The 27,595-nt window shown below is 42.5% G+C and overlaps 3 protein-coding genes across 4 annotated transcripts; 2 read left to right on the top strand and 1 right to left on the bottom strand.

Annotated features, from left to right (window-relative positions):
- Positions 1-9: 9 nt before the first annotated feature.
- On the top strand, positions 10-968 carry LOC131213493 (uncharacterized; the record flags this gene model as incomplete). Its single annotated transcript, XM_058207540.1, has 1 exon — positions 10-968. A coding segment is annotated over one exon (783 nt), but the record flags the coding sequence as incomplete, so codon positions are not given.
- A 1,430-nt stretch (positions 969-2,398) lies between these two features.
- Positions 2,399-15,913, bottom strand: LOC131213912 (uncharacterized). Its single transcript, XM_058208139.1, has 4 exons — positions 15,443-15,913; positions 8,020-10,540; positions 6,161-6,399; positions 2,399-5,904 (listed from the first exon to the last, which is right to left on the bottom strand). Exons 2-4 carry the CDS (start codon positions 10,430-10,432, stop codon positions 5,482-5,484), a joined length of 3,075 nt encoding a protein of 1,024 aa, XP_058064122.1. The 5' UTR covers positions 10,433-10,540; positions 15,443-15,913; the 3' UTR covers positions 2,399-5,481.
- A 2,897-nt stretch (positions 15,914-18,810) lies between these two features.
- Positions 18,811-26,203, top strand: LOC131213641 (nuclear pore complex protein Nup153). 2 transcript variants are annotated; one of them, XM_058207723.1, is made up of 6 exons: positions 18,811-19,037; positions 19,310-19,435; positions 19,545-23,159; positions 23,223-23,330; positions 23,731-23,786; positions 24,583-24,817. In XM_058207723.1, exons 1-6 carry the CDS (start codon positions 18,879-18,881, stop codon positions 24,674-24,676), a joined length of 4,158 nt encoding a protein of 1,385 aa, XP_058063706.1. In that variant the 5' UTR covers positions 18,811-18,878; the 3' UTR covers positions 24,677-24,817. The 2 variants fall into 2 exon arrangements, with proteins under 2 accessions (XP_058063706.1, XP_058063705.1); XM_058207722.1 differs by lacking the exon at positions 23,731-23,786 and having other exon boundaries at positions 24,583-26,203.
- Positions 26,204-27,595: the final 1,392 nt, after the last annotated feature.

Genomic DNA, 27,595 nt, shown 5'->3' with positions numbered 1-27,595 from the left:
CGATCGCTTTTTCTGCACGTGTTGGAGCTGACGAATCTACAGTACCTCAAACTTGAGCTATGCTCGATCGTGGACGGTGGACGCATACATAATGTAGCCTTTCCCGAACTGCGCCACATGGTAATGATCAACAGTGGTACGTGTATTCGCATCGACAACGGTTTTTCAAACATCCGGACATTCACATACACTATGGATATGCAGCTGCCAAAACTGTGCCGCTATATGGTGGATCTAGAGGATTTTGAGATCGAATTCCGCACAAACTACTCGATCGCCAAAGACGTCCGGGATTACTTTCACCATTTGCCGACACTGGCCAACTTGCGCGTGCTGCGACTGAGCGGCATCAAGACGAACACGAGGCCGTGGCAGTTCGCCGCACCGATGCCCGCCGTCGAACGTTTGGTGCTGCGGAAGTGCCACCTAGCTCGCTGCGACTTCAAGTTACTGCCGCCACTGTTCCCCTCTGTCAAATTGCTTGAGCTGGACGGCACGATCATCGCGTACAAACGCCACCCGCAGGGTGTCGACCCGCTTCGTTACTTCGAGGGCAGACTTAAGGAGTTCTTTCCGGGAGTTTTGGTCCTATACAAAGATTGCCAGGCGGTGCCACTCCCAACGGTGCTAGAAATGGAGGACGATTACCGGTGGCGATTGAAAGAGATAAGAGAGATGAATATACTGGATATCAAAGCATGGGGTAGTAAATATAACCGACGGAAATACAACCGGCACAAGTGGAGTACCGGTCCAGTACATTTAAGCGTAGAAGACATTCTTTATGCGTAGAAGACCAACGATAACAATAAAACGACGAAGCAGTTCGCATTATTTTTGATGCTTGAAAAAAAATATAGATTCAGCTCCTGGCGTCTTCCTTCTGTTTTCAGACCCAAATAAATCTAGTGTGAAAAGCGTTTTTCGTCAATTGATGACGTCATAACAGCGGCGAAAGCGTATTTTGAAGCTCTTCCAGTTTCTCACTTCAGGAATGAAATTTATTAATTGGAGTCTCCTCGGAACAAGTGTATTGATGTTATTGAATGTGTGAAACTATGAACTTTCAAACTATGAAAATGTGTTTTTCTTATGTACCATGCGAACTTTTTGAACAGCTTAGTATCGTCAAACGAAAGAAATCGCTAAATGAACGATGATGTCCAACCACAATACCAATCGTGGCACCATTTCCTTCATTCTGAACGAATACGAAAATGTGAACCGAAGGGTGCCTGGTTTCGTCTCTTCAGATAGTTAAAAACCGACTTTATGTTTATTTCGGAAAGAAATAGCACGACTACGGGTCCATCCGTGGATTACAGAGCAGACGGAAGCCGAACGAGGCAGTTTCTCCAATGTTAATCTTGGTTGCTTTCTTGTTACAACATTGTGATTTCTTGGCCCGCCCCAACCCCAACCGGACTAAATTTACTTCTCATTGGTGTGTAGTTTTTTTTCACTCGGACTCGGGAATCGAACTTACGGCTTGCTGCGCATCAACGACGAGCGTTACTACACGTAGTACAAAAATTAAATCAATTCGAAAAATTCCAGGAGACACGAGGATTCAGGAGACCAAGCGTTTTTCGACCTATTTGAAGCGAACTGGTAAGTTGTTTTCATTGGCAGTAAATGCGGGCGCCATTTTTATAGGGTCAATGATTCGAAACGGTTACAGTGGTTTCACCGTCATCGTCTCACCATTGCAACTTTGGCGAGTTACAATCTCGCGATCTAGATTGATGGTATGTTGTAGTGCTTAGTATAAACAGCCGGGCTAACGATACTGGCTCACCTGGTGTAGTCCGCAGGGGAATAGCGGACTACACCAGGAAAATCAGTGAACGAATAGGAAAAGACAGGTTCGCCCTCGACGACGATTTTGTCTGTTTCTCTGCGAGTGATACTGCAAATTGCCCATAATCTACGCGGGATCTCTTTTAATCGCGTTTTTTATTTCGTAATTATGCCACTGTTATCACAGACCATCACTTAGCCGACTTCATATGTCTGCACCAATTATGTTCTTAGGATAAGTTCATTGTCTCAATTTTGAGCCATAACACTAATATTTTAATTGTTTCGAGCAACGCATAATCTGAACTGAACTCGTGTCAATCTGCTTCCTACACTACACTGGTCACCCAGGCTGACACTTGGTACTGGCTTCACATTCGCATAGTAGCAATATCATGCCGATATTGCTTGATGCGCAAACAGGTCCGCTTACATCCAGCATTATTGGCGCACGTGGATACTACTCATAAGTACATATCAACCATGAGTACATATTATACTACTATATGGAAAGTTGTTCCAACCATAATTGGTCCATAATAATTTGCAAAAGAAATACCAATGAACCTACAACGGATAAATTCACTCTACAACGCACAACTCAAAATATTAGGCAAGAAAAACATATGGTGCATGGATTGGACAAGCATCAAAGCGCACACAAAGCTTAACTAACATAGATATTACTGTTACTAAATAGCTTAACTGCTGCAGCGATAGTGCAATGCATGCAATAATTTATGAAAACACATGCGATAGCTGATCAACAATTATCGCGACATTTGAATTTCCGCGGGCTATGTATATGTATATCCAATTTTACCTAAATATCCGTATACCAAACGCCGAGAAAATCAGATATCTCGTATATGAAAATTCCTATACACAAAACTCAATTTAAAATTCGGGGTTCTTTTACGATCAGTATATTTTATTTCACTGTTTGGTTCGCTTTCGTATTTTTACTGTTGGAGTATACGATTTAAACCGATAGATACGTGCAAAAGAACGCCGATATGAAACGTGATTTACTATTGTAGATTTTTTTTTGAATATGCCTTATGGGCGTAATGGCATTTGTTGATTGGATCGGAGTTGCTGTATAATTTGCCTACACTATCTGATAATGAAACATTGACTGTTCTGAAAAAAATGGTGTACAGAATTTCCAACCATAACATACTAAAACCATGCGAAAGAAAAGCTCACTGAGAATATAGTTATCATGCTGTTCATCATCGTGTGCAAAACAGTGTTCTGTTGCACACGAGAAGGAACCTTTCAACACCACTAATTTTTCGAGTCAGGAGTCATGAGCATGAAGAATTCACGTTGCTAGTGCTAATTTTGTAACGGGTTTTGATACGCTGCAATTTGTTTCTAGGTAAGGTGGATAATGTATTTACTGTGCCTAATTAGGACACAATAGCATGTCAGTCTTATGTGTGTTTTAAAACCCAGTTTACTAATGTTCTCCCAAGAAACACTTATTTTGTGCTGATTAATTTCTTGACCTTTTATCGTACACTGGAAATAAACATTATCTATACTATTGTTCTCTTACTAGAAATCGGTATGTTGAAATCTGTTCGTTCGGACATCATCTACAGCATAGCATTCTATATTATAAGGAAAGCATGTGATGCATGAAACAGCTACGAGCGTTATTATACTCATTTGTCTTTAAGAAAAATTGTCCCAGCACATACATATTTTTTACATATATTCACTAAATTTACTTCTCATTGGTGTGTATTAGCCTCGTGTTATTGTTCCTAGTTCAAAACAAAGTAAAACAGATAAATCAAACTTATTTCGAATCTCAAATGAATGTAAAAAGAGATATAGGTCATCCTTTCGTTGACAAGGTCGGCCGAATGACGACACAAGGAAATGAATATTTCGCATCAAACTCCAGCTCCACCTCCAGCTCCAGCTCTGGTGTACTATTTTGATATGGGCCTTCCCGTTTAGAAACCCCTTGAACAGGGCACCTGAATTAGTAAAGCAGTATTATGAAGGATGGGCCGATAGTCCTCCCTTTCCTGGAAGGATTAACTGATAAAAACTGCTCCGCTCCTTTTCCCAATACCCCGAAAAACAGGAATCCACATCCCTCCATTTCAGATAGAAATAGTAGTGTAGGATCTTCCAATTGCTTTTTCTACCATACTCTGATTTGTTACTACTTTCCCCAACCCTAACCTAAACCCATCACAACCCCTCCTAGGTGCAATACTTCAGTGAGGTTGAAGTAACGGCATAATTACGTTGTTTGTCGATGGATATTGACGTGACATTATCACTACCAACCGAAAGCCGACTCGAAAGGGTACAAGAAGCGCAACACAGCCGTTGCTCATTTACTAGCTCCCTTTTAAAGTTTGTTTGAATTACACTTCTGCTTTCGCTTTTTATTCACTAAATGACCTAAAAGGCGATGTGTAGAAACTAGAATGTAAAAAAAGCATTATCCACATAATTAATTTATCATTTGTTCATTCTATTATTTGCATGTGCTTACTTCGCTGAACGCTAATACCGGGGAAATATAGAACTTTGCTTATAGGTTGTTTTCTTTGTATTTATGTGTACGTATGTAGCTGTGCATTCGTTTGTAAGTTCTAGAGTGTAATTAAGTAAAACTATTTTTAATTTAATTACGTTTGTCGTTTCCATTCCGTTAAGAAGTTTGTATCAAAAATTTTCCTTAGCTGCTTTCCGCGCCATATGTTCATTCCAATAATTTGGAATCTCTGTTCTTATCGCCTTTTTATGCTATTCTAATTCTAGCCGGCGACACCGATTACTCAATGAATCGGATGTCACGAAAGCCATGCCTAGACTGCTTCCAATCACCAGCTTGGTTCTGTTACCATCGATTGCTTAAACTCCCAGTTATGGAAAGAGGAAATCGCTAAAGTTGCGTTATAGTAAGCGGATCTCGTCTTTAGTGCATTACGGCGAATGCAAGAATTTAAGCATATGAACATACACCTCTGACTGTTTCTCTACATGAAACAAACAAGCTAATTACGCGTACGATGGGTTATCAGGATTTTTTTGACTTCAACTCGAACTAGACATATGACTATTTGCTGAGAATATGGTACGTTTTCGATTCAATTTGTAGACTCAATCAGATGATGATGGAATTCAAGAAAAAAGCTACTAATGAAAAATGTCATTTGTTGTCAGAGCATTGCGTGCGCGATCACATACAACACACAAACACACACATTCATGTCGACAAATATACCATTCGCATTCTAGCACATGTTGTTCCTTATTTTCGTCATCCTTTCGCAGTTTACCAATGTTAGTGCATATCACGTAATTTGTTCTTATAGTGCATTCGTTCACATGTATACATGTACACGTATGCATTTTGACAACTGCAACAATTGAAGCTGTCCCTAATTTGTTGGAAATGTGTTGATTGCTTTGGTCTAAAGACATTGGAACCTCTGAGAACGTTGTTCAAGTGTACTGCTAGCTAGTGCCGACAGCTTTTCGCGTCTTGGCCATCATGCTCTAGCTAAGTTCGCCTCAAACGTCCGTGCGTCGGTCTGTGTGTTTGCTTATGATACACGCATGCGGGTCTTTACGTTCAAAATGCTCATCCGTACTTCCACAGTTACTTTCACCTTCTCCTCATCGATGTCTCCTTTCTCTTTGCATTTAGAAGCCAGAACCGAAACCACGGTTGGTGATGCCCGTTGCATTAGCGACAGATCTTTGGGAGTTTACGTTGTTCCTATCAGGTCGCTGACCATAGCCGCTACTGCCACCGCCACTTCCTGTACCACGGTTTCCTCCGCTACTACCAACGACCGTGCTACCGAGGCTTCGCTGGCCGCCACCACCACCACTTGCACCGCCGCTACCACCACCACGATTCATACTGGCGCCACCCTGGCCTCCCGATGGACCGCTTCGCGATTGACCTCCTGAGCCACCACCGGACCTAGTCGACCCTCCGCCACTGCCGAGTCCGCCATTGTTAATACGTCCTCCACTCTCGCCCGGCCCACGGACGCGGGTTTTTTTTTCCTCAACGTTCAACTTTTGTCCGTCCGGAGAATTTTCCGGGAAGAAGAGCGGCTTAACAATAAAAGAAAGGAAAAAACATTATGTTTATCTATTGCAAACGATGTAGATTGCAGTTGAAATGATGTTCGTTATTTTGATATTATGTAATGTAATATAAGTAAAACTAAGTGCACAAATCAATGAATTTGCCTTTTGGGCAAAGCTTTTTGAGGTTTGAACATTTTTATCATTAATTACTATTCGGAGGCTATTCGGATCCTATTACTTATGTTTTAATGATGAGTTTTCTGCTATCTACCTCACTTACCATGTTCCCTAGGCACGTTTGCACCGAGCTGGGATCTTCGTACGTGATGAAGCCGTAATGTGGTGGCGTTCGCACTCCTGGTAGTTTCTGAACCGATTTCGATAGAATGCGCAAATCGACCACTGTACCAAACTTGCTGAACAGCGACTTGAGTTCATCTTCAGTCGCGTGGTGTGGTATATTCCCGAGGAACAGCTGGTGGTTGTCACCTAACTGGGCGGACGAACTTTGACGTCGCTCTAAACGAACCGAAAAATCAAATGTAAAATGATCAATGAACGATTTCTATTATAGTAAAGTTCAATGAAAATGGCAAAGTGTTTATGTGTGTGATTGTAACAATAAACAATAGTTATGGTCGATAAATGTCAAAGGGGAACATTGCAAACTACATTGTTTGTAATTATTTCCGGAATCTTCAGCGATATCAGGGATTGAAATGAATTGCGGCGGAAACTATTTGGTTGTATTTAAAATATCTGCGGTATGTATGTGATATTTAACATTTTTTTTACCAATTTCACTCAATAACATATTTGCTCTTTACCATTTTACAGGTAGCTTTACGATTCCATCGGTGTAGAATTTCTTTTGTCGTTTGTCGAATAAAAACTTGGCAAAATGATTTGCAGCAGCTCTTCGGTTGATCATTTTTTGACCATTAACAGAGTTTTGCATAAACCGAAACGTGTGGTGATTAGACGGCCCGAGGTTCGGGCTATATGTGGAACGCATTGAAACTTCTCAACCAACTTCAACCAACTCAACCAACCCTCAAAGATGCATGTTCGCATGTTCGTGACTGATTCGCTCCAACGATTGAGTTGGGTGCATTGCAGGTGTAAATGGGCGGTTTCATCAGTTTTTAATAGTTCTTGATGTAGTTCTCTTTCAAACGAACAACAGTACATTGTTTGCCGTCAATCCAGAAATTGAAGTCGTTTATGGAGTGTCATTTGCCTTTGACCATGATCTGTTGCGTAGAATATTCCCATATTGAATCCTTTTTCTATCGTCTATAATTAGACGCTTCAAAAATGAATCAATTTCGTTGCGTTCCAGCTGCTTTTAATTGATGGTCAACTTCACATATTCGGTTTATGACATTTCTTTACGTCAATCCATGCGTCAGAAAAACGTCGGGCTTATTATAAAAAAGCTTTCCTTCTCCGGCATTTACAAACAGTGTTCTCACCGTAAACTTCCCATATTTATCGGCAGGTTTGGCAACGTTTTTGGCGTTTAATAGTGAAAAACCGTCACATGGCGCATTTCTTCAGATATTTGACTCACGTTCAAATCAATATGAACTTTCACATTAGCAACTAACTAAATAACGTATCTCTAACCACTGAAAATGCCTGTACTTTCACCTTTCAAACACGTTTATATGTTTGAAACTATCAAATCGGTATTTACGTAGCCTGAAGCGTATCGGGCCTGAAGTCATCTAGTGACAAAAACCGTCGAATGGAAACTTTTTATTACGACCTAATGCAACACTGCAAAACCAAATGGTAACAGCAGCTTCCGTTTTTATTTTGTAGAAGACGTGTTTGTGGCGACGGAGAATTGAAGAACAAAAACACAACCGTTTGAGTTCTATTCGCAATTCTTAGTAGGTATTTCTTTAGTTTCTAGTACTCGGCTGATTTAATGCTACCCACACTCAATACAATCTCACCAAAATTGATGTTTTGGAGTAGAATACAATTGATAATGTGTAGGTCATGTTTTACTGATAGTTCAGTGCATTGTGCAGTTTCAAATTTGGTTGAAATCAGTAAACCGATGAAGTATCAGAACTCGTTTAAAACGCCACCAAGTTTTCAGATATGTTAGCTGCAACAGTTACGTACCATCGCCGTCGTTGTAGTTTTGCCGTCCGTAGCTCGACTGCCGGCCATCCTGCTGTCGTAGCCCTGCTGCCCCGGCCGTTCCATTCACCCGCATCGATCGTTGCTGCTGAGATCGCTGCTGAGACAAGTTGCCAGCCGTGCCACCAGTACTACCACCGGTGCCAAGCCCAGTGCCCAGCGCAGTATCTTGTTGTCGATCGTTAGCAAACTTGCCGTTTACACTGAGGATGGTGGCCATACTTCCGCCCGTAGTACAGGATGTAGCTGGCGACACTGTCTCTCGCTGTCCTCGGCCAGTACCGTACGTATGATGTGGTTGATGCTGCGACCCATGGTTTTGTTGATGCTGACTGTGGCTTTGTGTGGAAGTTTGGGACACGGAACCACCTACGTTAAGCGACGCTTGCATGGCTGACGCAAAGCTTAATGGCCCAGCCGCTCCAACACCCGACTTCACTAAATTGGCATAGGTTTTTGGCTCCAGCGATTGCACCACCAACTGTTGCTTATTTCCGAAACCGCCCGAATGATGAGTTGCTTGTCCCTGTGACTGCTGTTGATTATTGTGATGGTTTAGTGTTCCTTGTTGTTGCTGTTGTGGTTGTTTTTGTTGCTGTTTTTGTTGTTGTTGTTGCGTATGTTGGTGGTGGTGGTGCTGGTGGTGGTGCTGCTGCTGTTGCGGCTGCTGTTGTTGCGGCTGCTGTTGTGGTGGCTGCTGCTGTTGCGGTTGCGATTGTTGTTGTTTTTGCTGCTGTTTTGGTTGTTGTTGGTGCTGCTGCTGTTGTTGTGGTTGCTGTTGTTGTTTCTGCTGCTGCTGTTGTGGTGGTTGCTGCGGATGCAAATGTTGCGGTTGCTGCTGTTGCAAATGTTGCGGTTGTTGTTCTTGGTGCGGTGGCGTTTGCTGCGGCTGTTGTTGATGCTGCTGCTGTTGCGTCTGCTGCTGCTGCTGCTGTTGCTGCTGCTGCGACTGCTGCAACTGTTGGGGCTGCTGCTGCTGCAGTTGAGAGTGCTGCTGCTGCAGCTGCTGTTGCGACTGCGGCTGCTGTTCCGGCTGTTGCTTCTGCTGCTGTTGCTGGTGTTGTTGGTGCTGATGCTGCAGTTGCTGTTGCGGCTGTTGCTGCTGCAGCTGCTGTTGCGATTGCTGCAGCTGCTGTTGTGGCTGTTGGTGCTGTAGCTGCTGTTGCGGCTGCTGCTGCTGTTGTGGCGGCTGGTGGTGCTGCTGTTGTTGTTGGTGGTGGTGGTGATGGTGGTGGTGCGGCTGCTGTTGCTGGTGCTGCTGTTGTTGCTGAGGCTTGTGGTGCTGCGTCTGGTGAGGCTGCTGCGGCTGTTGCTGATGGTTTTCTAAGTCATTGGTGGAACCACCTATAGTCGTAGGCAGCGTTTCACTGTCTCCTGAACTTCCACCACTAGTGACATGGTCAAGGTTGAGAGAATTTTTCGGTAAATCCGACTCACCCAATGTTCGGTTTGAATGGGGAGGCTGCTGTTGGGTCGAAGATCCGTGTGCCGTTGCAGACTGGACCTGGGTGAGTGACGGTTGTTGATTTAGCATGTTGATGTGAGTAATGGTCGGATCGAGAGACGTAGGTTGAAGTGTGGTACCGGTGCCCGTCAACAGTGTGCCTACACCGGAACTTACATTTTTTATCAAATCCTCGTGAAGCCCATTAAGCTGTGGCTGCTGTAACTGCTGCTGCTGGGGTTGCTGTTGTGATTGAGGTTGCGGGGTAGCCTGCGCCGCTTGGCTAGCCACAGATTGCCCATAAGCAGGTAACAATCCCGAACCAGTGCTTATCACATTCGATGGATAGTAGAGGGACTGCTGAGGAGCTTGCGTCATTGGTTGTTGCTGTGGCGGTTGTTGCTGCGATATATGCTGCAAATGGCCGCCAAGGTTTACGCCGGCTGTACCGTGCTTGGATTCCACCAAACATCCATCAGACCCGACATCGGGACCGTCTTCATCGCCGTTAGCACGCTCACCATCATCGGTGTCGTCATCCGTGTAGATGTCCTGGTACCGGAATATGTCGTTATGGACATAGTACTTCTTCGGCGACTGGGCCGCTAGGACGAACGTCTGCGTGAAACGGCGCATCGGCTGCCCATCGTTCGAGAGCTCACCCGTCACCTGCACCACCACCCCATTGCCCAGCGTTGCTTGTGCGTCGACCTGGCTAATCTTGGCGTGGCAATCACGAAAATTTAACTGCTGTATCTTGCACGAAATTTGCTTCTGACCGATCACCAATGCCGTATCTTGATGTTTCGAGTCGAGACCACCGTGCACAAAGCTGGACGAGCTGTTGTAGAATCGGTGCAGATGGTCTGGCGCCTTGTTCAGCAGCGTGTAATACTGACGGACGAACTCGCGGCCCACGTTCTGCGGCGAAGGTGTTGCATCCATTACCATCTTGTGCCCGTGTTGTTGGAATGGAACCGTATGGTGGAAGAAGGGCGAATTGTTACTTCCGAACAAACCACCGCCTGAAGTTGTTTTGCTGGCTGGTCGAAACGTACCCTATGGCGAGTAAGAGGGGAGGGAAATAAATGATGCATTCTACAAAACGTACAGCATTCGGTGGATCTATGACGACGCCAACATAACTTTACCATTAGTTTTGGAAATGGACTAACTAGAAAAACAAAGCTCAATATCAATCAAACAAAAGATTGTACGATGTACGGGGATGAAAAGAAAAATTTTATTAACAAATATGTGATTTATTTATTAATAATACAAATGTGTGTATTATTTCTGCTATATTTAGTGCTACGCCTCCCAAACTTTCACCTCACTACTGAAGATAAACCCGAGGAAAAAAGGGATCATATGTTTCAAAAAGAGCTCAATAATTTTACGAAATTTTAATGGCAGAGTCTGTAGGGGACCAATGTACCGCCAATACCGACCTTCACAATCTACACGAGAGAAGTAACGATAATGGTTGGCGATTGATGGTCATGATGGCAAGGAATCTGGTCATTGTACCTCCAAAAACAAGCATTGGGAACAGTGCACAAGATGCCTTGGGTGTGAGACGTGGATAGACAAGATCTGGCTAGTTCGATGAAGTTGAGTGCAAAGATGTCACTGAACGATAAATCAACGTATGAAGCCGCGATAAACAGGCACAGGACGGAGGACAGCGTAAGGGAATATAAAAAGCTCAGGAAATCAGAGAAAACAGTTTACAAAAAACCAAACTACTGTTGGAAGATGAAAGATTACGTGAACTTGGAGAAACCAGAGCAACTAGAGGCTCCACTGGCGGATGTGCAAATATGCTTCTGCCATCGACCATTCAAGAGGCCCGGATCCCATCCGTTGGCCGAAGGGATTGTAGCCGACCTCGTAACAAATGTTGGAAAGAGAGTAGAACACGATATCTATCGAACCTCATGGCTTGGGTATGAAACATCGATTCGATGTCTAGTGACTGAAATCTCTCCTACGCCTCGTCCACAGTATGAGTTTTCTGTACAGGTTTTTTGATATGCTAGCGTCCACACTATCAGCTTTTGGGCGAAAAATTTCGTGAGCTCCAGTGAGTGAAATGACAGTTCGTTTGTTTTTGCTTTGATTTTTCAGTTTCCTTTCCTTCTCCCCCGGACCCCGGCTTAGCGCGTCGTCTTTGTGAGATTCCATTCCCAGTGAGCAAAATTAAGTGCCTGGACCGAAATTTCACGTTCCAGTTGGCGAACCATTCGCGGTTCTATACAGTTTTTGTATGGACTAGTTGCTCTGGTTCGCGAATGGTTCGCGAAACGGCGCAAGGAATGGACCGCGGAAAATGAACTCTCGAGCGTGACCCCCTTGTCTTCCTAGCCAAAATATAACAGTTCGTATGTGGTCGGTATATTTCAGTATATTTCTCTCCCTTTTTTTGGGGTCGCGTTCACTCTTCACACTTCAATAAAGTGGTCGTAGCAATTTGGTGCGTAGCTGCTTGTTGGTGACGCCGTAGACACGTTGTAAAAAGTTTTGCAATGGAATCCTATGCATCCTAGTTGAACATCTGAAACGACCAAAGCGAAAACTTTTCAACATTTCTTTACTGTGACTGAATACTGTCCACTAAACTTACCTGGATTATTTCTATCAGGATCACACACGATGGAACGAAAAACACGCACTTGCACTTGACCCGGGGCACAAAACGGACTGCCCATTCTCTCTCGAACTTAGAATTTTTACTCGATCTCGCTATCTCTTTTTATTCTATTCCTCTTCTTTTCGCTCGTCTGTTCGTCTTCGCGTTCGCATCTCTCGTGGTTTCTCCCGCTCTTTTATCCGTGTACCTACGAGCGGACCCCCATGAACCGTCCCGCTCGCCCTTTCTCGTCCTCGTCGCAGGCAAATGGGCGTTCGGATTCATCTGTCTCAGCCATCCTCGCCCGCGTCACAGACAAAGGGGTAGCTTGGGCACTCAATTATGTCCACTGGGTACTCGGTCTACCCCTCGGCAAACGTCAACCAATAGACATGGTGTAGCGACCTACATGCGTACGTGGCTCATGCACGCGATCTGTCTGTATATGCGTACGTGACAAAACAACTCGAGCCGTCCATGTATATGTGAATCAAGCGAGGACCAATTTGATAGCTGTCCGAGATCGAAAATGTTATATGCTTCTTTCTCCACCACGACTGAGCTGAACAGACGTGTTCGACGTGGGCTCGTCTAACGCTCTCATCCATTCGCGACGCTCAAGGCACCCGACGCATAAACCACTCCCGATCTCAAATAAACCATAGCAACCGAATACAATTGCTACACTGGCAACGCTACCATGTGCAAATAATAACATTCTCTTCGTTCACTTTCTGCTGTGCGGTGCACACGAGTTTTTGCTTCAGTCTGCGCAGTTTTGCTTCAGCCTACGCAGTTTATAGACCAAAACTCCATAAAGAGAAAAGGACTGTAGAATGAAACACACCGGCGGTTGAACGAGCTACGAGTTCGCTCGGGTACTACATAGCGGCATCCGCAAGTGCTGTGCCAAGGGCAGCAAAAGGCTGCGCGGGAAGATAGTGTAGTTGCGCCAACAGTACGACCCGGTACTGGAGAAGATGCAAAGGACGGTTGAGTGGGAACCGTGTGTGATACGGGAAAAGCAGAGAATCGTGTGTGATACCGAAGAGTCATTCACTTTTGTGTTTAAAGAAAATGAACAAAAAGGGAATCATAGTTGGCTACTCATGATCTACAGTAACAAATCGTATGTAGCTGCAAGTTAAATCTGTGGATATGAAGTTGGGCCGACTGATACAACCGTATGAGAACTGCCGTCCAAAAACTGCATCGCTATATAAACAAATAATTCCGTCACCACCAACATGACTTTATGGCAGTGGCTAACAGCCGCCGCCATTGTATTAACTCGATATGAAATATTTAAGCGCATGCGCTGGCGCAAAATGACAGCGCGCGTACAACGCATCGAGCAGTGATGTTAGTGATGACGCAGGGTAGTTCTTGGAATTTTTGTAACGAATCTGGCTCACACCAAAAACCAAGTCAGCCGGAATTCATATCCATGAAGTTTGGCCACAAGTGTATCGACACTAGGAAGAAGCTTCGAGGAAAGTTGTTGGATTGCGTCGAATAGTGCCAGAATTGTGTAAGCTTGTATTCAATGGAAATAGAATATGTTGCTGTTGGAGAAACGTATCAGGAAGTAGTATGGACATTTCGACTACAGTCGAAACAGTGGACAGACAGACAGTGGACACATTATTGAGAAAGAGCGTTAGATTTCAGCATTGGTGTACCCTAAACTAAACTTACCGTAAAATAGTACCCTAACGCTACCCCACTAAACTAAACTAGTACCCTAACGCTAAACTTCAATCGAGCAATACACATACTGGAAACACTCGCGTTATTTGTGCACTGCGTCAAAGCTGAAATCTAACAAATTTTGATCAAAAATTCGCGTACAAACAATGGTCGAAATTATTATTCTAATAAGGGACAAATGAAGCTTCATAACTCAAAATCTCTGTAATACAATAACAACAAGATATTATTATTATTGTTATTTATTCAAGATAATTCAATAGTTATGCGGCCTAGTTGACACTTATGCTAAACAACTGAAAAAATTAAAGCTAGATACAAAGAGATTACAATACAGACATAGACCAGAGCGTAGAATGAGCTAGAATGATAATAGTAAAAACAAAAGAGAAAAAAAATGCTTAAAAGAAAAAAAAAGAAATAGCTTGCTTGTTCTTGCAATTGAGCAAAGTTGAGAATAATTTGGCGGCAGCTTATCTTATGTCTAAATCATTGGTAAAATTTGAATGCCATGAGCCAATCAATAAATTCAGGTCTTCAGAAACTTTTCTTTTCTGTCCAGCACTATTTTCCTCGATGTTTTCTCTTGTTCTTGGCGAGCTCGACATCATTTGAACGTCTCGGCCTTCTGAGAACTGTGTGAACCACCGATAAACGTTGTTTCGTACCAAGGTAGCGTCACCATAAGCTACAGCCGAGTTAGCCTTATAGACCACGTACACCTTAATTAAACAGTATTAATTTGAATCTAGTTCAAGGGTTTGAAAAGAATAATACATTGTTGAGGAACAGAAATAACTATCGTATTTTCATCAGATCAAAGGTTGGATTAATTTTTTGTTTTGAAGAACGAAAGACATTGCTCCGGGGATCGCAATTATAACAATATCCCCAAATGTTTTGTAAATGTTTCGTGAAGGTGGAAAATAGAAGAACAACAAAATTTTGGGTTCGAAAGACCGCTCTATGAGTTTAAGCTCTTTTGGGGTATGGTCGTGCTCCTGCCATATCGAGCTCTTCCCCTTTTGCCGAAAGCCTTTTTGTTCCACCACGCTGAGTTCTAGACAAAGTAATCTCATGAGACACAAACTACGACGTTTCGTTACACACGCACATACTATCTTAATCGCATTCATTGGTATAGTACAGTGCGTTAACGGAAGAAGATTAGTAAAAGACGGGAAACGTTTTGTCAACTATGTTGAATGCCGCACATGCATAGAGTGAACACATTAGCCTTTAAATTACGCTTTAATTGCTAAATCATCACTTTTTCAGTCGTCTCATGTAAAGGCTTGAATATAAAAACAACGTTTGAATGGTTTACCATTGAAAAATAATAGCGGAAGGAAAGGACATTTGTTATGCCGAAAATAGGGTTAAAAATGTTTAAGCAAGGAAATCGAGAATAAAGGGTTCTAATCGAGTAAAATATTGGTGCAAAATGGTGGGCTACAGAGTAAAGGGAAACTAATCAACGAAAGAGAGAAAGACATCCTGGGAACGAAAGAGAGAACAAGAAAGAGAGGGTTAAAGAACGAGAGAGAGAGAGCAAGGGAGAGAGAAAGAGAAAAAGGAGGCAGAAAAAGAGTGTAAAAGCCAAAGTCAAGTTCACTGACCTGATATTCAACAATTTACAAATTATAGTAGCTGCAGCCTGATCTAAAACTTCGCTAGACTATTAAATAAAACAGTTACAGTTACAGCTACAGCGAAGCGTTACACTGAAGAAGACGAGACGAGACAACGCTCCACTTTGCCGTGCTTCTCGTCTGTCGAATTGCAAGGGGCAAAGCGATTTCAACACGTCGTCCTATTTTTCGACAAACCGGACAGTAACGGAAGACCTTAAGAGTTTGACAAAATTAAATGCGGCGTGGACACCGAGAATTCTCTAATACCAAGCAGTTAATGTTCACAACGTAAAGCTACCGAATAAGCACGAGGATAATGACCCCTTTTAAGCGCGAAGGTGGGACTAAGCACACGTCAGTTCGGTCTTGGCAGAAAGCAGCCCGGCGTTTTTATACTTCAGTTAGGAATCAAATAAACACCTAGTTTTATACAATTGATTGTGTTACAATATTTTTTGCACAATGTAAAAATATCGGTCGCGTTCGTAACGCGTCTCCGGACCGTACCTTATAGACTGACTCGTTGCTTTAACCCCACGCAATTATACATGTGGTGTGCGTGCCATTCTGGTGCAATGCTCGCATCATGGTGTGCGTTTCATTCTGCAAAACGATAAACTACGTGAAGCGCACGCGTTCATTCCGTATTATATTCTTTCTCGCGCATTCATGACGTTTACTTCATCCGCCATCGGTTTACAATGCATAGTCGCGAAAAAAATTCTCCACCAAAACTATTTCTATAAGACAACGCCGAAATTTCGAAGCTGAAGTCGAACATACGTTCGAGTACGTTCAATGAAGCTTATGGATAAGTTATGTAAAAACGATGTTATTTGTATAATGTTTGTTTAGTCGTACTTCTGTATAAAATCGGACATTCTAGTAGAACCATATTTTTACTAGACACTATTCGTTTTGACACATTGAACGGTAACGTCATTTCCCGAGTAGGAAAATTGGATACAATTTCGGCGTCGCTTGCGACCCTGAATGGCGGCTCGCAAACAGGATGGCACGCGGTCTCGCCATGATATGAAAGGACCGATATTATGGCAAGCCTGAAGTATGGAAACAAAAGAACTTGTTGAAGCCATGAAGTGTCACGTTAGTTATTTATTTAATCTTAAGCCCGGTCCAGAGGCTACGAGAATCTCTACGATAATCGTTGCTCAGACACATCGCCTGCGCCTGAACTGGGCTTTAGAGAATTTTTTTTCTGTTTTATTACAGAGACTTTGAGCTGTAATCGCCTAACATTCGTCTCTTTGTAATTCTAATTTTAATTCTAATACCAGTTGTCAATCAGGGTACCTGGGCGTTTAAAAGCCCGGCCTTTCCGAGAGACGTAAACTGACATGGGGTTTTGAAGTATCTAGCGCCCCTACTCTGAGGGAGTCGGCAACTATGGGTCGTTGTCAAGGGCTCGCGAAGGAAGTGACTCTTTGAAGAAGTTTCTGAAAAGTGAGCCCCAACTCTGAGGGAGTTGGCGACTATGGGTCGTCGGCAAGGCCTCACAGAGACAGAGAAGATACTCTTTTCATATAAAGGGCCCTACAGGGACTGTTAGGACCGCCATTTATGCTCTGTCTTGATGTTAACGACAAACGGGAGACGCCGCCGAACAATCGCAGACCATCCATCCGCAACTCTGGTGACCTAAGTTTGACCCGGTCAAACCTAAGTTGCTGAGACCTGAAATTGATGCTGACCTAAAATTGATTAGATAATCCCCCCCCATTATGAAACTCGAATCGAAAACTCGATCGTTCGAGTGAACACAGTAAGAGAGAAAGCAGAATACAACAAGAGAGAAGCCAGAAAGAAAAAGCTACAGCAAAATGAACTCAAATGACCGTTGGAGTTCTCGATTCGAGTTTCATAATAGGTGGGTGTATCTGATTTTACTGGTGATTTTTCGATCGAACCGTTAGGATCACAACGTGTTATCGCTATTTTAAACAAAAACTCTTCGTTAAGCAAATTTCTCAACTTCACCACACAAAATTTCTGGACGCCTTCCAGCCGATGCACTATTTCCAACCCAAAAAAGACTTTAACTTATTTCAAAGATTTCACAAAGCACTGTGGATGCAACAATGTTGCCTTGCCGCACAAAAAACTATTCTTTGTCTAGTTCCCAGAAATTTGCTAAGTGTAAACGGCCCGATCCGGCACCCCGGGCTGAGAACAAAAGACATCCGGTCTGCGTTTGTTCAGCCCTCTCGCTCGATCTTTCACTTTTAAAATTTATGTCGAAAATAAGTGGGGGGCCGGCCAAGAACACATTCGAATTCGGCTTTGGCTACTTTGAAACTGCCTATTGTATTATAGAAAATGCGACATGCAATAGCCTCGTCGTCGTACATTTCTCTTACAGCCTAGAGACACATCGGTGACATTTCTAATCTTTTTAAAGCAAAGGTGTGGCGGACGGGCAACTGTTAAGCTCTTGTGTGTGGTATTGCTGGATTAGTGGTCAGAGGTTTGTAGTTAGGGTTAGAATATAACCCTGAAAAGGATTGTATATCTGGGGGGCTACATGAGGCGTAACGTAATGTTTTTGACATTACAGATTAATGCCAAACTGCTGCGCATCTGACAAAATGTTTACGGGTCGGCCGAGGCGTAAACCCGAGCGTAAATACTTTTTGCATATGCTTTGCTTACAAACAGAGGATAATTTAAGTTCTTATTTGCTGGTATAGCAACAAAATCGAAAAAATAGAAAAAAATATTCAGAAATTAATTTATTTCTCTTCTATTTCTATTTTCTCGGACCAAAAGCACGAACGTAAACACGTATGACATTTCGTTTTTATATTTTTGCTGCCACACGAAGCGTAAACGGTTTGGCATTACAAACTAATTTTACGCTACTTTTTACGCTTCGTAAAAAAATAATCATTTTTGTATACATAGATTGAACTAATAAGGGCAAAGATACTGCGTTGTTTGCTTGGATGACAAATTAACGCATGGGCACTGTTTGGTGCGAACAAAGAGCAGAGCATGTGTCATATACTGATAAATATAATAAAGGAGTTGTAGGCTCAGTAAGCGCTTCAAACAGAGCACTTCATGTAAGCAATTTTTTTTAAAACCTACTTAACCGGAAATGAAGTGAAATTTTAGCATTATTTGAAAATTTAAAACAATTGGCAACGCTGCCGTTCTCAGAAGGACCATACATACACCACACTCGTCAATCTCACTCACACATGAACGTTGAACACGTTGTGTCGCTTTCAGTTGGTATCGAGAACTAGCGAACTTCGCCGCCATTTTCAGATACGAGCCGTGTTTGACCGAATATGATATAAGAGTGCGAATTAAAAGTGGTGCGAATCTTATTTTCGGTTCAGAATTTTGTAAGAGTGTAGTTTATGAAATTTATGGCGCAGGCTCAGTGATTGTTAAAATGCGGCATTTTCGAGGTAGCAATCACTTTCTTCCTCGGCACGATGAAGAGCAAATTAAAGTGACGCCAGTCGCCGCCGAAGAAGTCATCGACAATGCGACAGTTGCCGAAAGTAGCATGAGTGCTAATGTCCTCAACACCACGGATGACACCAACAATGTAAGCCCTATATTAGTCGTTTTTATTATCCTTTTAACCTCAAATCACACCAAGTTCTGCTAGCACGCTGTCTTCGACAGACAACAAATACAATTGGAAAGAATAAGATATAATTCTGGCACGTTTACAGACAAATGACGCCAGCCCAGTCTGGTTAATTAAAAATTTACTGAACTGTAGGACTAAAAATGTAAGACTAAACAAATCTTTTCTAATGTTTTTCAACCATATTCTTGGTACCGCCTGTCGCACTGTGCCTTCATTTCTTCCAGTCATTCATCACCAAGATACGGAGCAATGTTTCTCGTGTGATTTCGAAATTATTTTCCCCGAGCGGTCAAAGTGCTGGACGTAGCGTTGAAGAAAATCGGAAACGGAAAGCAACGCCAGAAAAGCTAGTAAGCTGTTTTTCGTTGTCATATAATTGGTTTTGTGAAAGTGTTCCAAGAAAAACTTTCTTGCATAGTCCATATGATTGTTTTCTTCTGTTCTGTACAAACAACCTAGAGCTGCGCCACTATCAAACGTTCGCGATTGAATGTTCCGGCTCCAGACGATGAAGGAACGTCGCATCATCTATACTGCTCAACGCCAACCACAAAGCACCAAACATCAAACAGCATCAAATCAAGCAGCAATGCTTCTAAGCGCGCTGCGAAACAAACAAGAAGAGAGCATTACTTTAGAGCTTTCAATGCCAAGGATAGGCCACGGCGGATCGTAACGGGCCCGCCTAAACTTTCTGCCACTGACCTGATAAGGTTCGACATACGTTCACGGGCGGCATTGGGTGCTGCTGCTGCTGATCGAAAGAAGGATGCTGTGAAAAAATGCTATGAAAACAAGGAAGAGGAATCGGACGAAGAGAGTTATTTTACTGCCCCAACGGCAAACTATCATTCTAGCGGCGAAGACTCTGATCAGGGTAGTGTTCCTGCAACTACAAGTGACTTTTCCGCTAATAATGAAGATAAGATTAGAGAATCTGATGAGAACAGTAACATCACGATACCATCATCGATTGCCAATTTCGATGAAACACAGAGCGATCATCGATCGAGCGTTGGTGGTAATAGCAGTTCGTACCATTGTGAATTTCGATCAACGGAGGCGAAGCCTTTTGAAAGCGATGGCTCAGGCCGTTTGACAACCTTCCTAGGTAATAGTTGTTATCGTCAAATACAACATGCACGCGAAACTTCCGGTGACCTATTCTTTGGTATGTATTACGAGCGGAAAAAGATGTTGTTTGCAAGCAAAAACAATCAACCGGCGAGCCTCACAGGATATCGACCAGCTTCCAAATCTTCAATCTTTGGCAGTACCTCCTCACTGAGTGCTCCAAGTGGTAACTTTGGTAATGGTGGAAACAGCGGTAGCATTAGAGGCCTCAGAAGTAAGAGCATGCTGCTCAGATCACCTTTCTATGAGGGAATGACTCGGTACGGGGGTGCATCGGCTGCCCCCTACAACACTGCCAGAGAGTCCGTATTTAATTTAGCGCGATCGAGTCGTGCCAGCAGCACGTCGCTTCCCACAGCCCGTGGCCAAGCGGGACACCCATCAACGCCTTCACTTCGTTCGCAGCGTATACTCAAAGTGCATGAAGAGTGGTCGAGTCCATTGAGTGAAGCTCGCAAGTTAGCTGCGGCGGTTAAACAAAGCGCCTGTAGTAATAGGTTGGAGATGCGTTCGTGGTCGTCGATAGACGAAAATACACGACGTTCTTCTGCCAACCCATACACACGGCCTGTGATGCCACTAAACGAGCTGGTCATACCTAGCGTTCCACGGATGTTGCAACTTAAGCGACTACAGAAAACAACAGAAACGGAATGCGAGTCAACCGAACACACTATCGAAGACGCTTCATCATCGATACTAGCGGCAGTTGCAGACTATGGTGAACAAACGTCCGACACATCGGAGGCAGTGCCAATGTCAGCGTGTATTGCTACTGTACCGAAGAAGCAAGTAACAAAAATAAAAACCAAGATTACCCGTGTGCACTCGAACACGACTAGCGCTGATGGAGATCTGTTTGCGCCTGCTGAGCAATTAGAACTACCAAACGATCCGCTACCGGGCTTTGCTTCGATACCGAAAATCGATTTATCGCTCGCTTTCGGTTCCTGTGCGAATGAAAGTAAACCAATTCTTGGAAAAGGATCACAAACCACTTGCTGCGACGAGACATTTTTGAGCCAAACGCCACAACATACTCTAAAGAATCAGTTCGAGGCATCATTGCCGTTTATGTTTGCTGCACCCGAAGTGCTTGGCTTTCATAGAAATCTTGCGGTAGCAAACAGCATTACGTTCCGGTTTGCAACTCCGGAGAGGTTGTACTTTGAGGCGACGAATGATTCGAAAAATGGTAACACCTTCGATGAGCTAATGAGTTCCAAGCAGAGCAACTGGGAATGCTCGACGTGTCTAATACGAAACGAGAACGTGAACATATGTATAGCATGCAGCAGTCCAAAACCGATTTCCAGAACTTCGAAGACAGAAGTAGCTACAAGCGAGACGACGCAGCCCGTAACTGATAAAAATTTCAATTCCATCATTGGGGTGCAATCGGCCCGCTGGGAGTGCCCGGATTGTTTTGTGCGTAATGATAGTTCTCAGCAGCTTTGCGTATGTTGTGGTGCAGCAAAAAAGGAAAATCAGAAAACGATAGCCGCTCTCGGAACTATTGAGCAACGGTCTTCGACAATACAGGGCAGCTCACCTACAAAAACGTCAGCGGATGGCTTCAAAACTCTCGTGATGCAGCAAAAGTCCTGCACATGGGAATGCTCGACGTGTTTAACGAGAAACAACAATCATTCAGTGCAGTGCGTTTGCTGCAATCAATTAAAACCAGATAGCTCAATGTCCGGTAAAAGCAATTCTAACCTTATTACAGCGCAACACAATTCAGCGAACTGCACAAACCTTCACAATGAGAACTACAATAGCAAAGGCATTGGCACTATCCCCAATGCACCTCCGTTCTCATCAGTAGTAGCAGTACAAAAAAATAACCAAAAGGGTGTCAACGAAAACGACGTCCGTGATACATCGTTCAAGCCGGAAGCATCTGGAATGAAAGGGACACAACACCCTATCGTTGAACCTCATTCTTTTCCGGTCAGTGAATTTACTATCGACGTGCCATCGACGACGGCAGTTGATGTGGATACATCTACCAACAACAGCTTCATCGATTCCTCTTCAACGCTCATCGGAACCATAGAACACCAGACACAATCGATAGAACCGGCATCATTTCCCACGCTGACAAATGCAGTCACCGGCGGTACGGAAGTGTTTTCATCGCCATATACAATGCCATCGGATAGCGATGTTGTGTCATTTAACCCAATCCCAGCAAGCGAAAAATCACCCACGTCCAACGCTGCATATGTAGGCACCACTATTAATTCAACCACGTTTTCGAATGCCACATCGAAAACTACATCTACTTTCAATTTTCACTTAAATGGCAACTCTGGAGATATAATGATGGCCGATGACGAATCGAACGGCGAAAGGAACTCCATCCCTTTAGATTCAGCTTCAAAAACTAATTCCACCATCCTCGCATTTCCTTTCGCCAGCGTCATGAAGAATAGCTACGCGAATGAAACTGATGTCGCATTTAATGAGGTGGGCATAGTTTCGCAAATGCAAATACCCTCATTACCGACATCGTTATCGACGACGAAGCAATCTGGTGCGCCTGCGGGTTCATTGTTCATTCAACAGGACATGCCCACCATGCCTCAATCGTCGTTGGTTAATAACCGTATAACCAGTTTCCCAACCGCTGAAATACGGACATTAGAATCCCACCAAGCTTTATCGTCGTTTAATTTCGGATCGCAAGTTCCTGTCAGCATTCAGTCGCAAACAGTACCGCCCACGTCCGCGATTTCATCCTCTTTCGGTGAAACAGCCTTACCGACAGTTATGGCGGGCACGGACAATAGAATAATTTTCGGTGCATCCAACAAGACAATTGAAACACCTCTTTTCTCCTCCGCCGAGATTAAGCCAGTCCCTCCCCCTAACAATGGTGGGTCGTTTGTGTTTTCTTCTACCAACGTTGGCAATAAAAGACCTTCGGACAATACGGTGAGCGACGGGATACAATATTTATACAATTATATCTAATCTAATATTATATTATATCTCCAGATGAGCGGCAGCTTGGTTGATATGAATTCCCATCAAGTTACACCGGTTCCATATATAATGCCATTGCTATCCGATACCACTGCATCAAATAGTTTTGCCTCCGGGAAGGTATGATAGAATATAGAATATACCAGTGTCATCTTTCTTTTTTACATTTTCGCATGTATTTGCATTCGTTTCTGAGGATTGATAGGATACTAAATTTGTTTACTGATGTTCGTGCGAGAAAAAGTATTGCCTTCCATATTACTACTATTTATTCGCTGTAAGTGAACACAGCATTATCTTTTTTGCATTACTCGATTTACAAAATCTCTTCCTTATGATTGGATGCATGATTTTTTTTTTAGAATTTTAGCTGTTTGGAGCTGTTTAGCATAAAACACTAAAAACGTAAAATAAGCCATGCATCATGTTTGTAGCAGTACATTTCTTGATAATATTTAATGACGCTAACATATAAAAAATATTGAAAGATTGAAACGTGTGTTACACTAAACAATTACAGGGCGCCTCAGCACCGGTTTTTCAATTCGGTGATCCCTCGTTCCAGAACCCTTTCGTGTAAGTATTTGCTTGTGTACTGTTTTGTACAGTAAAAATTAGATCATACAAATGTAATGTGCAATCACTAAGATAATGTCGACAATGTCGACATTGTATTTTTACGATTACAAAAAGCATTATTTATGTGTTATGTTTTAATGAACACAATTATTTACTTAATGTAAAAACTTTCTTAACTATTACATTTCCAGCGTTTGAACCAGGGTTTGCTTTATTAGCAAGCAACGATTTCTTGATTATGCAAGAACGCTTTATTTTCGATAGCTTTGAAAACACAGATTCACATATGACCCACAAATTTATTGTGCAACCACCACAAATATATTCCCGCCACCAAATAAATAAACCACATAAACATAAATATTAAACAACGCAGAAGATACTTGTTTTTAGACATACCATGATAACTAATGATAATGATAACTAGAGTGGAAGCTAACCATCAACGGAACACACAACGCTAGCGATTTCTTCTAGCGTTGTGAATGTTTAACGCATTCCGTCGACTTTTTTCATTGCATATGCAATTCAAGCACCTTCTAAATATATTGATTTCGCTACGGCAATTTTTTATTTGAAAATCGACTACAACTCAACAATTTCGTTTGCTGAGTTTTCTTGTCATTTGATTGTGTCATGTGTTTTAGTGTTTCTATGTAGTTTTTTATTGTGGAATGCAGTAAACAGTTATAGTTTTATTATTTCCATTTTCATTTTATGTTACGTGAAATAGTTTTTATATCAAAGAAAAATAATCAAGCATCAATATCATTTTTGACTCGCATGTTTCTAGTCCTCCCGCCATAGGACGTGGCCTGCAGCAGCAACAACAGATTGTGCAAAGGCGACTGAAACTTCGCGCAACCCGAAGGCTGCATCAACGGTAATACAATTGCAAGAAAGGGCGGGACGACCAAGAGGAAGCGCAGAACGATCACGGGCTGGAAATTTAGTGTGGATCAGGAAAAATACTAAGCCGTTTGTGGCGCTTAATAACCGACAATGAACATTACAACCGTAATAAAAAGAAGAGATAGGAAAGGAAATAATAATATTTAGTCTATATTATATGTAATATAGTAACCGTTGATACATATGCATAACGTTTAACTAAACAAGAAAAGAAGCAAATGGCAGGGCACTGCACTGTGTTCACTGCAACCAACCACATACACACACATAAACCGCTGACACATACAGATTCGAATGCGGAGTACTTTTGAGTTAACTTAGCAAACACGTCGTACCGCAGGTCAAAAAGTCTGACAAAAGTTCTTGTGCATGTAGGTGAATAATTTAACTTACTTAGATTGGGTTTGCTATTCATGTTTTCTAGATTTGAAATGATTTTAATATTATCAAAACGATCCAAAACATGAAGAATGCGATCTAAGTTTCAAATAGAGCACAAAATACAGGGTTATTTATTTTTTAGTTTCCAAAAAGATCTTTAAAAAAAAGTAAAATAAATTCGGTAATGATTGTTTTTAACATAACGTTTGTGTTTTGCCATTATGTGTGAAACACAATGTCGCTCAGATGGGCGATTTAGTTTTCAACAACTTTTGCACAAAAATACGGCCCAGTCCGTTCCTAAATATATTAAAAAAAAAAACTTTTGCACATTTCGGGTGTTAACTCGGCCATAACTTGGCGAATGTTATTTTTCAAATGCTCCAAAAAGCTACAGGTTTGTCACCATAAACACGATCTTTTGCGAAGCCCCACAAGAAAAAGTCCAACGGTGTCAAACGACATGATCTTGATGACTATTTGACGTCACCAAAACGCAAAATTATATACCCATCAAAGTTCTCGCACAGTAGACGTACCACTCTTCAATCGATTAAGGGCTTTCAGTGCCCCAGATGCGGCAATTTTGGTTATTTAAGTAGGCGCCAAGTGAAAATATGGTTCGTCGCTGAAGAAAATGTCGCTGGAAAAATTATGGTTTTCGACTTCTTGCTCACCCAATGTGTATCCAGTTTCAATAATGTTGTTTTGTTGTTAGGCGAATAATTTTTTTAAAATGGCAAACATTGAACTAAAAGTTTGACAATGAGGTTGACAAATGTATTCGAAAACAGCCCTATGATCTCGAAACTACGAAATGGATAACCCTGTATCATACGAGCAGTAAAATACTAAATCCCATGCAAGCAAGACAAAAAATGGAGAAGGGAGATAGCTATCACGCCATATACAGACCAACAAACATGTACAGATATTTTTTATCTTCAGTTCACACTTCATATGATTTTTTTCCTCATTGAACTGTTCGCAACTCAAGTTTTCCGAATTCCTCAATAATTGAAGTATATAGAACGCTCCACTACTTTAAGAAATAACTTGATTTTTTTAGAAGAAATGGGATATTCTTGGAGCTCTGAAATGTTATGCGAAAAAATATAAAAGAGCCAATTTTGGCCAAAAATGAAATCATAAAAGTTGGTTTTTGCATCTCGTTTACCTCGAAAACAATGCGTACTTCATCCGTAAATCATTCGTTGACAGTCGTAAAGTTTGAGTTTGTTGCGAAGTTAATTTACGCTGATCTGCTCGTACAATTCAGTTTCTCCACCTAGTGGCCTGCCATTATTCATGAGCAGTTTGCTGTCTTTTCTATTTTTCGTTTTCTTCGATTCCACGTCATTCTGCATTCGGCGGCACGATCTCAAGAACATAAACAATACCTTTCTATTGTTGTAAAGTTTCAAATTTCGTATCTGAAGAAACGGACAAACAAAGGGTGCTGGCCAGAAATAATGTTATACGTGCGTAAAAACTGCGTGATTGGAGAGTGTTTGATTAAGTTTAGCCGTATCCTTATCCGTAGTAACTATACCCGGCTAAAGTTGTTTAAAGGTATTTTTTGCAACACTTTGAACATTCTTTTACTTTGGTCTCATAAATTTTTAGTTTCATAAACTTACGCGTAGGACATTGGCATACGGTCTCTGGGTTGTTTAAAGCACTAATACAGTTTAAAGTTTCATTTAAAACACTAATACACACAAATTTAAAACATAACCAAATGTCCTCCAACTACCATTATTAGGTTCACATATATGGCTCATATATATGGTGGTCAACCGTATTCAGGCAGAATAAAGGTCATGTAGTTGGAGGAACATGGAGCAGCCTGCAGCTGCGCAGGGCACTACCTTCCAACTAGCTCCAAGACGATACACCGACGAAAAACTATTATGCTGAACTAAGTTTAAATACTCTGCCGCATACGACGCTACACATTGCGGAAACGTTACGCTCCACCCTCGTGGCCCGCCTGCGGTCGTGGGCAGCGTCAAGATTTCGTGACATACTCCGCTCATGGTTAAATCCTAAAGCAAAGAGCTGAAGAAAAATCAGACAAACCGCAGGTACGCACAAATCAGACACGAAAAGTCCAGGAAACCGCACGCACAAAACAGCGGTGTAAAATCGACTAATTCGCTCGATCTGAGTGTGTGTGTGTACGTGTACGATCTAGCGCAATGCACTGACTACGACGTCGACGGCTTCCGGTCCGGCTCGCATATTTGAAACGCAAATTTAACTGTAACAGAACGAAATTGTTCCGTTTCAATCGAGCCCCAGATCGCGACGTCCAATGTGTGACCACAAAACGTTACCTTCTTCAACAAATCATACCTCAACTGCAGTGCTTTCTAGGGTACCGCAAGTCGTCCTGGGTCAGGGCCACCTCTGCCATCGTCCAACTGTGCTAGTGGTGCATGAGTACATTCAGCATAGCTCTGGACGATGATGATGGTTGGTTCTACAACATAGTGCACGCTGTGCAGCAC

The sequence above is a fragment of the Anopheles bellator genome, chromosome X, assembly GCF_943735745.2.
Source record: "Anopheles bellator chromosome X, idAnoBellAS_SP24_06.2, whole genome shotgun sequence".
NCBI classification, from domain to species: Eukaryota; Metazoa; Arthropoda; class Insecta; order Diptera; family Culicidae; genus Anopheles; species Anopheles bellator.
The sequence above is the reverse complement of the archived record's forward strand: the minus strand, read 5'-3'. Positions and strand labels throughout refer to the sequence as shown.

Excerpts from the sequence above, each read along its gene's own strand:
- LOC131213912 (XM_058208139.1), bottom strand. The coding sequence starts at position 10,432 with ATGGTAATGGATGCAACACCTTCGCCGCAGAACGTGGGCCGCGAGTTC. Across the intron at positions 6,400-8,019 it reads AAACTACAACGACGGCGATG|AGCGACGTCAAAGTTCGTCC; the intron begins GTACGTAACTGT and ends CGGTTCGTTTAG. Across the intron at positions 5,905-6,160 it reads AAACGTGCCTAGGGAACATG|CCGCTCTTCTTCCCGGAAAA; the intron begins GTAAGTGAGGTA and ends TTTATTGTTAAG.
- LOC131213641 (XM_058207722.1), top strand. The coding sequence starts at position 18,879 with ATGCGGCATTTTCGAGGTAGCAATCACTTTCTTCCTCGGCACGATGAA. Across the intron at positions 19,038-19,309 it reads CCACGGATGACACCAACAAT|TCATTCATCACCAAGATACG; the intron begins GTAAGCCCTATA and ends CATTTCTTCCAG. Across the intron at positions 23,160-23,222 it reads AAAGACCTTCGGACAATACG|ATGAGCGGCAGCTTGGTTGA; the intron begins GTGAGCGACGGG and ends TTATATCTCCAG.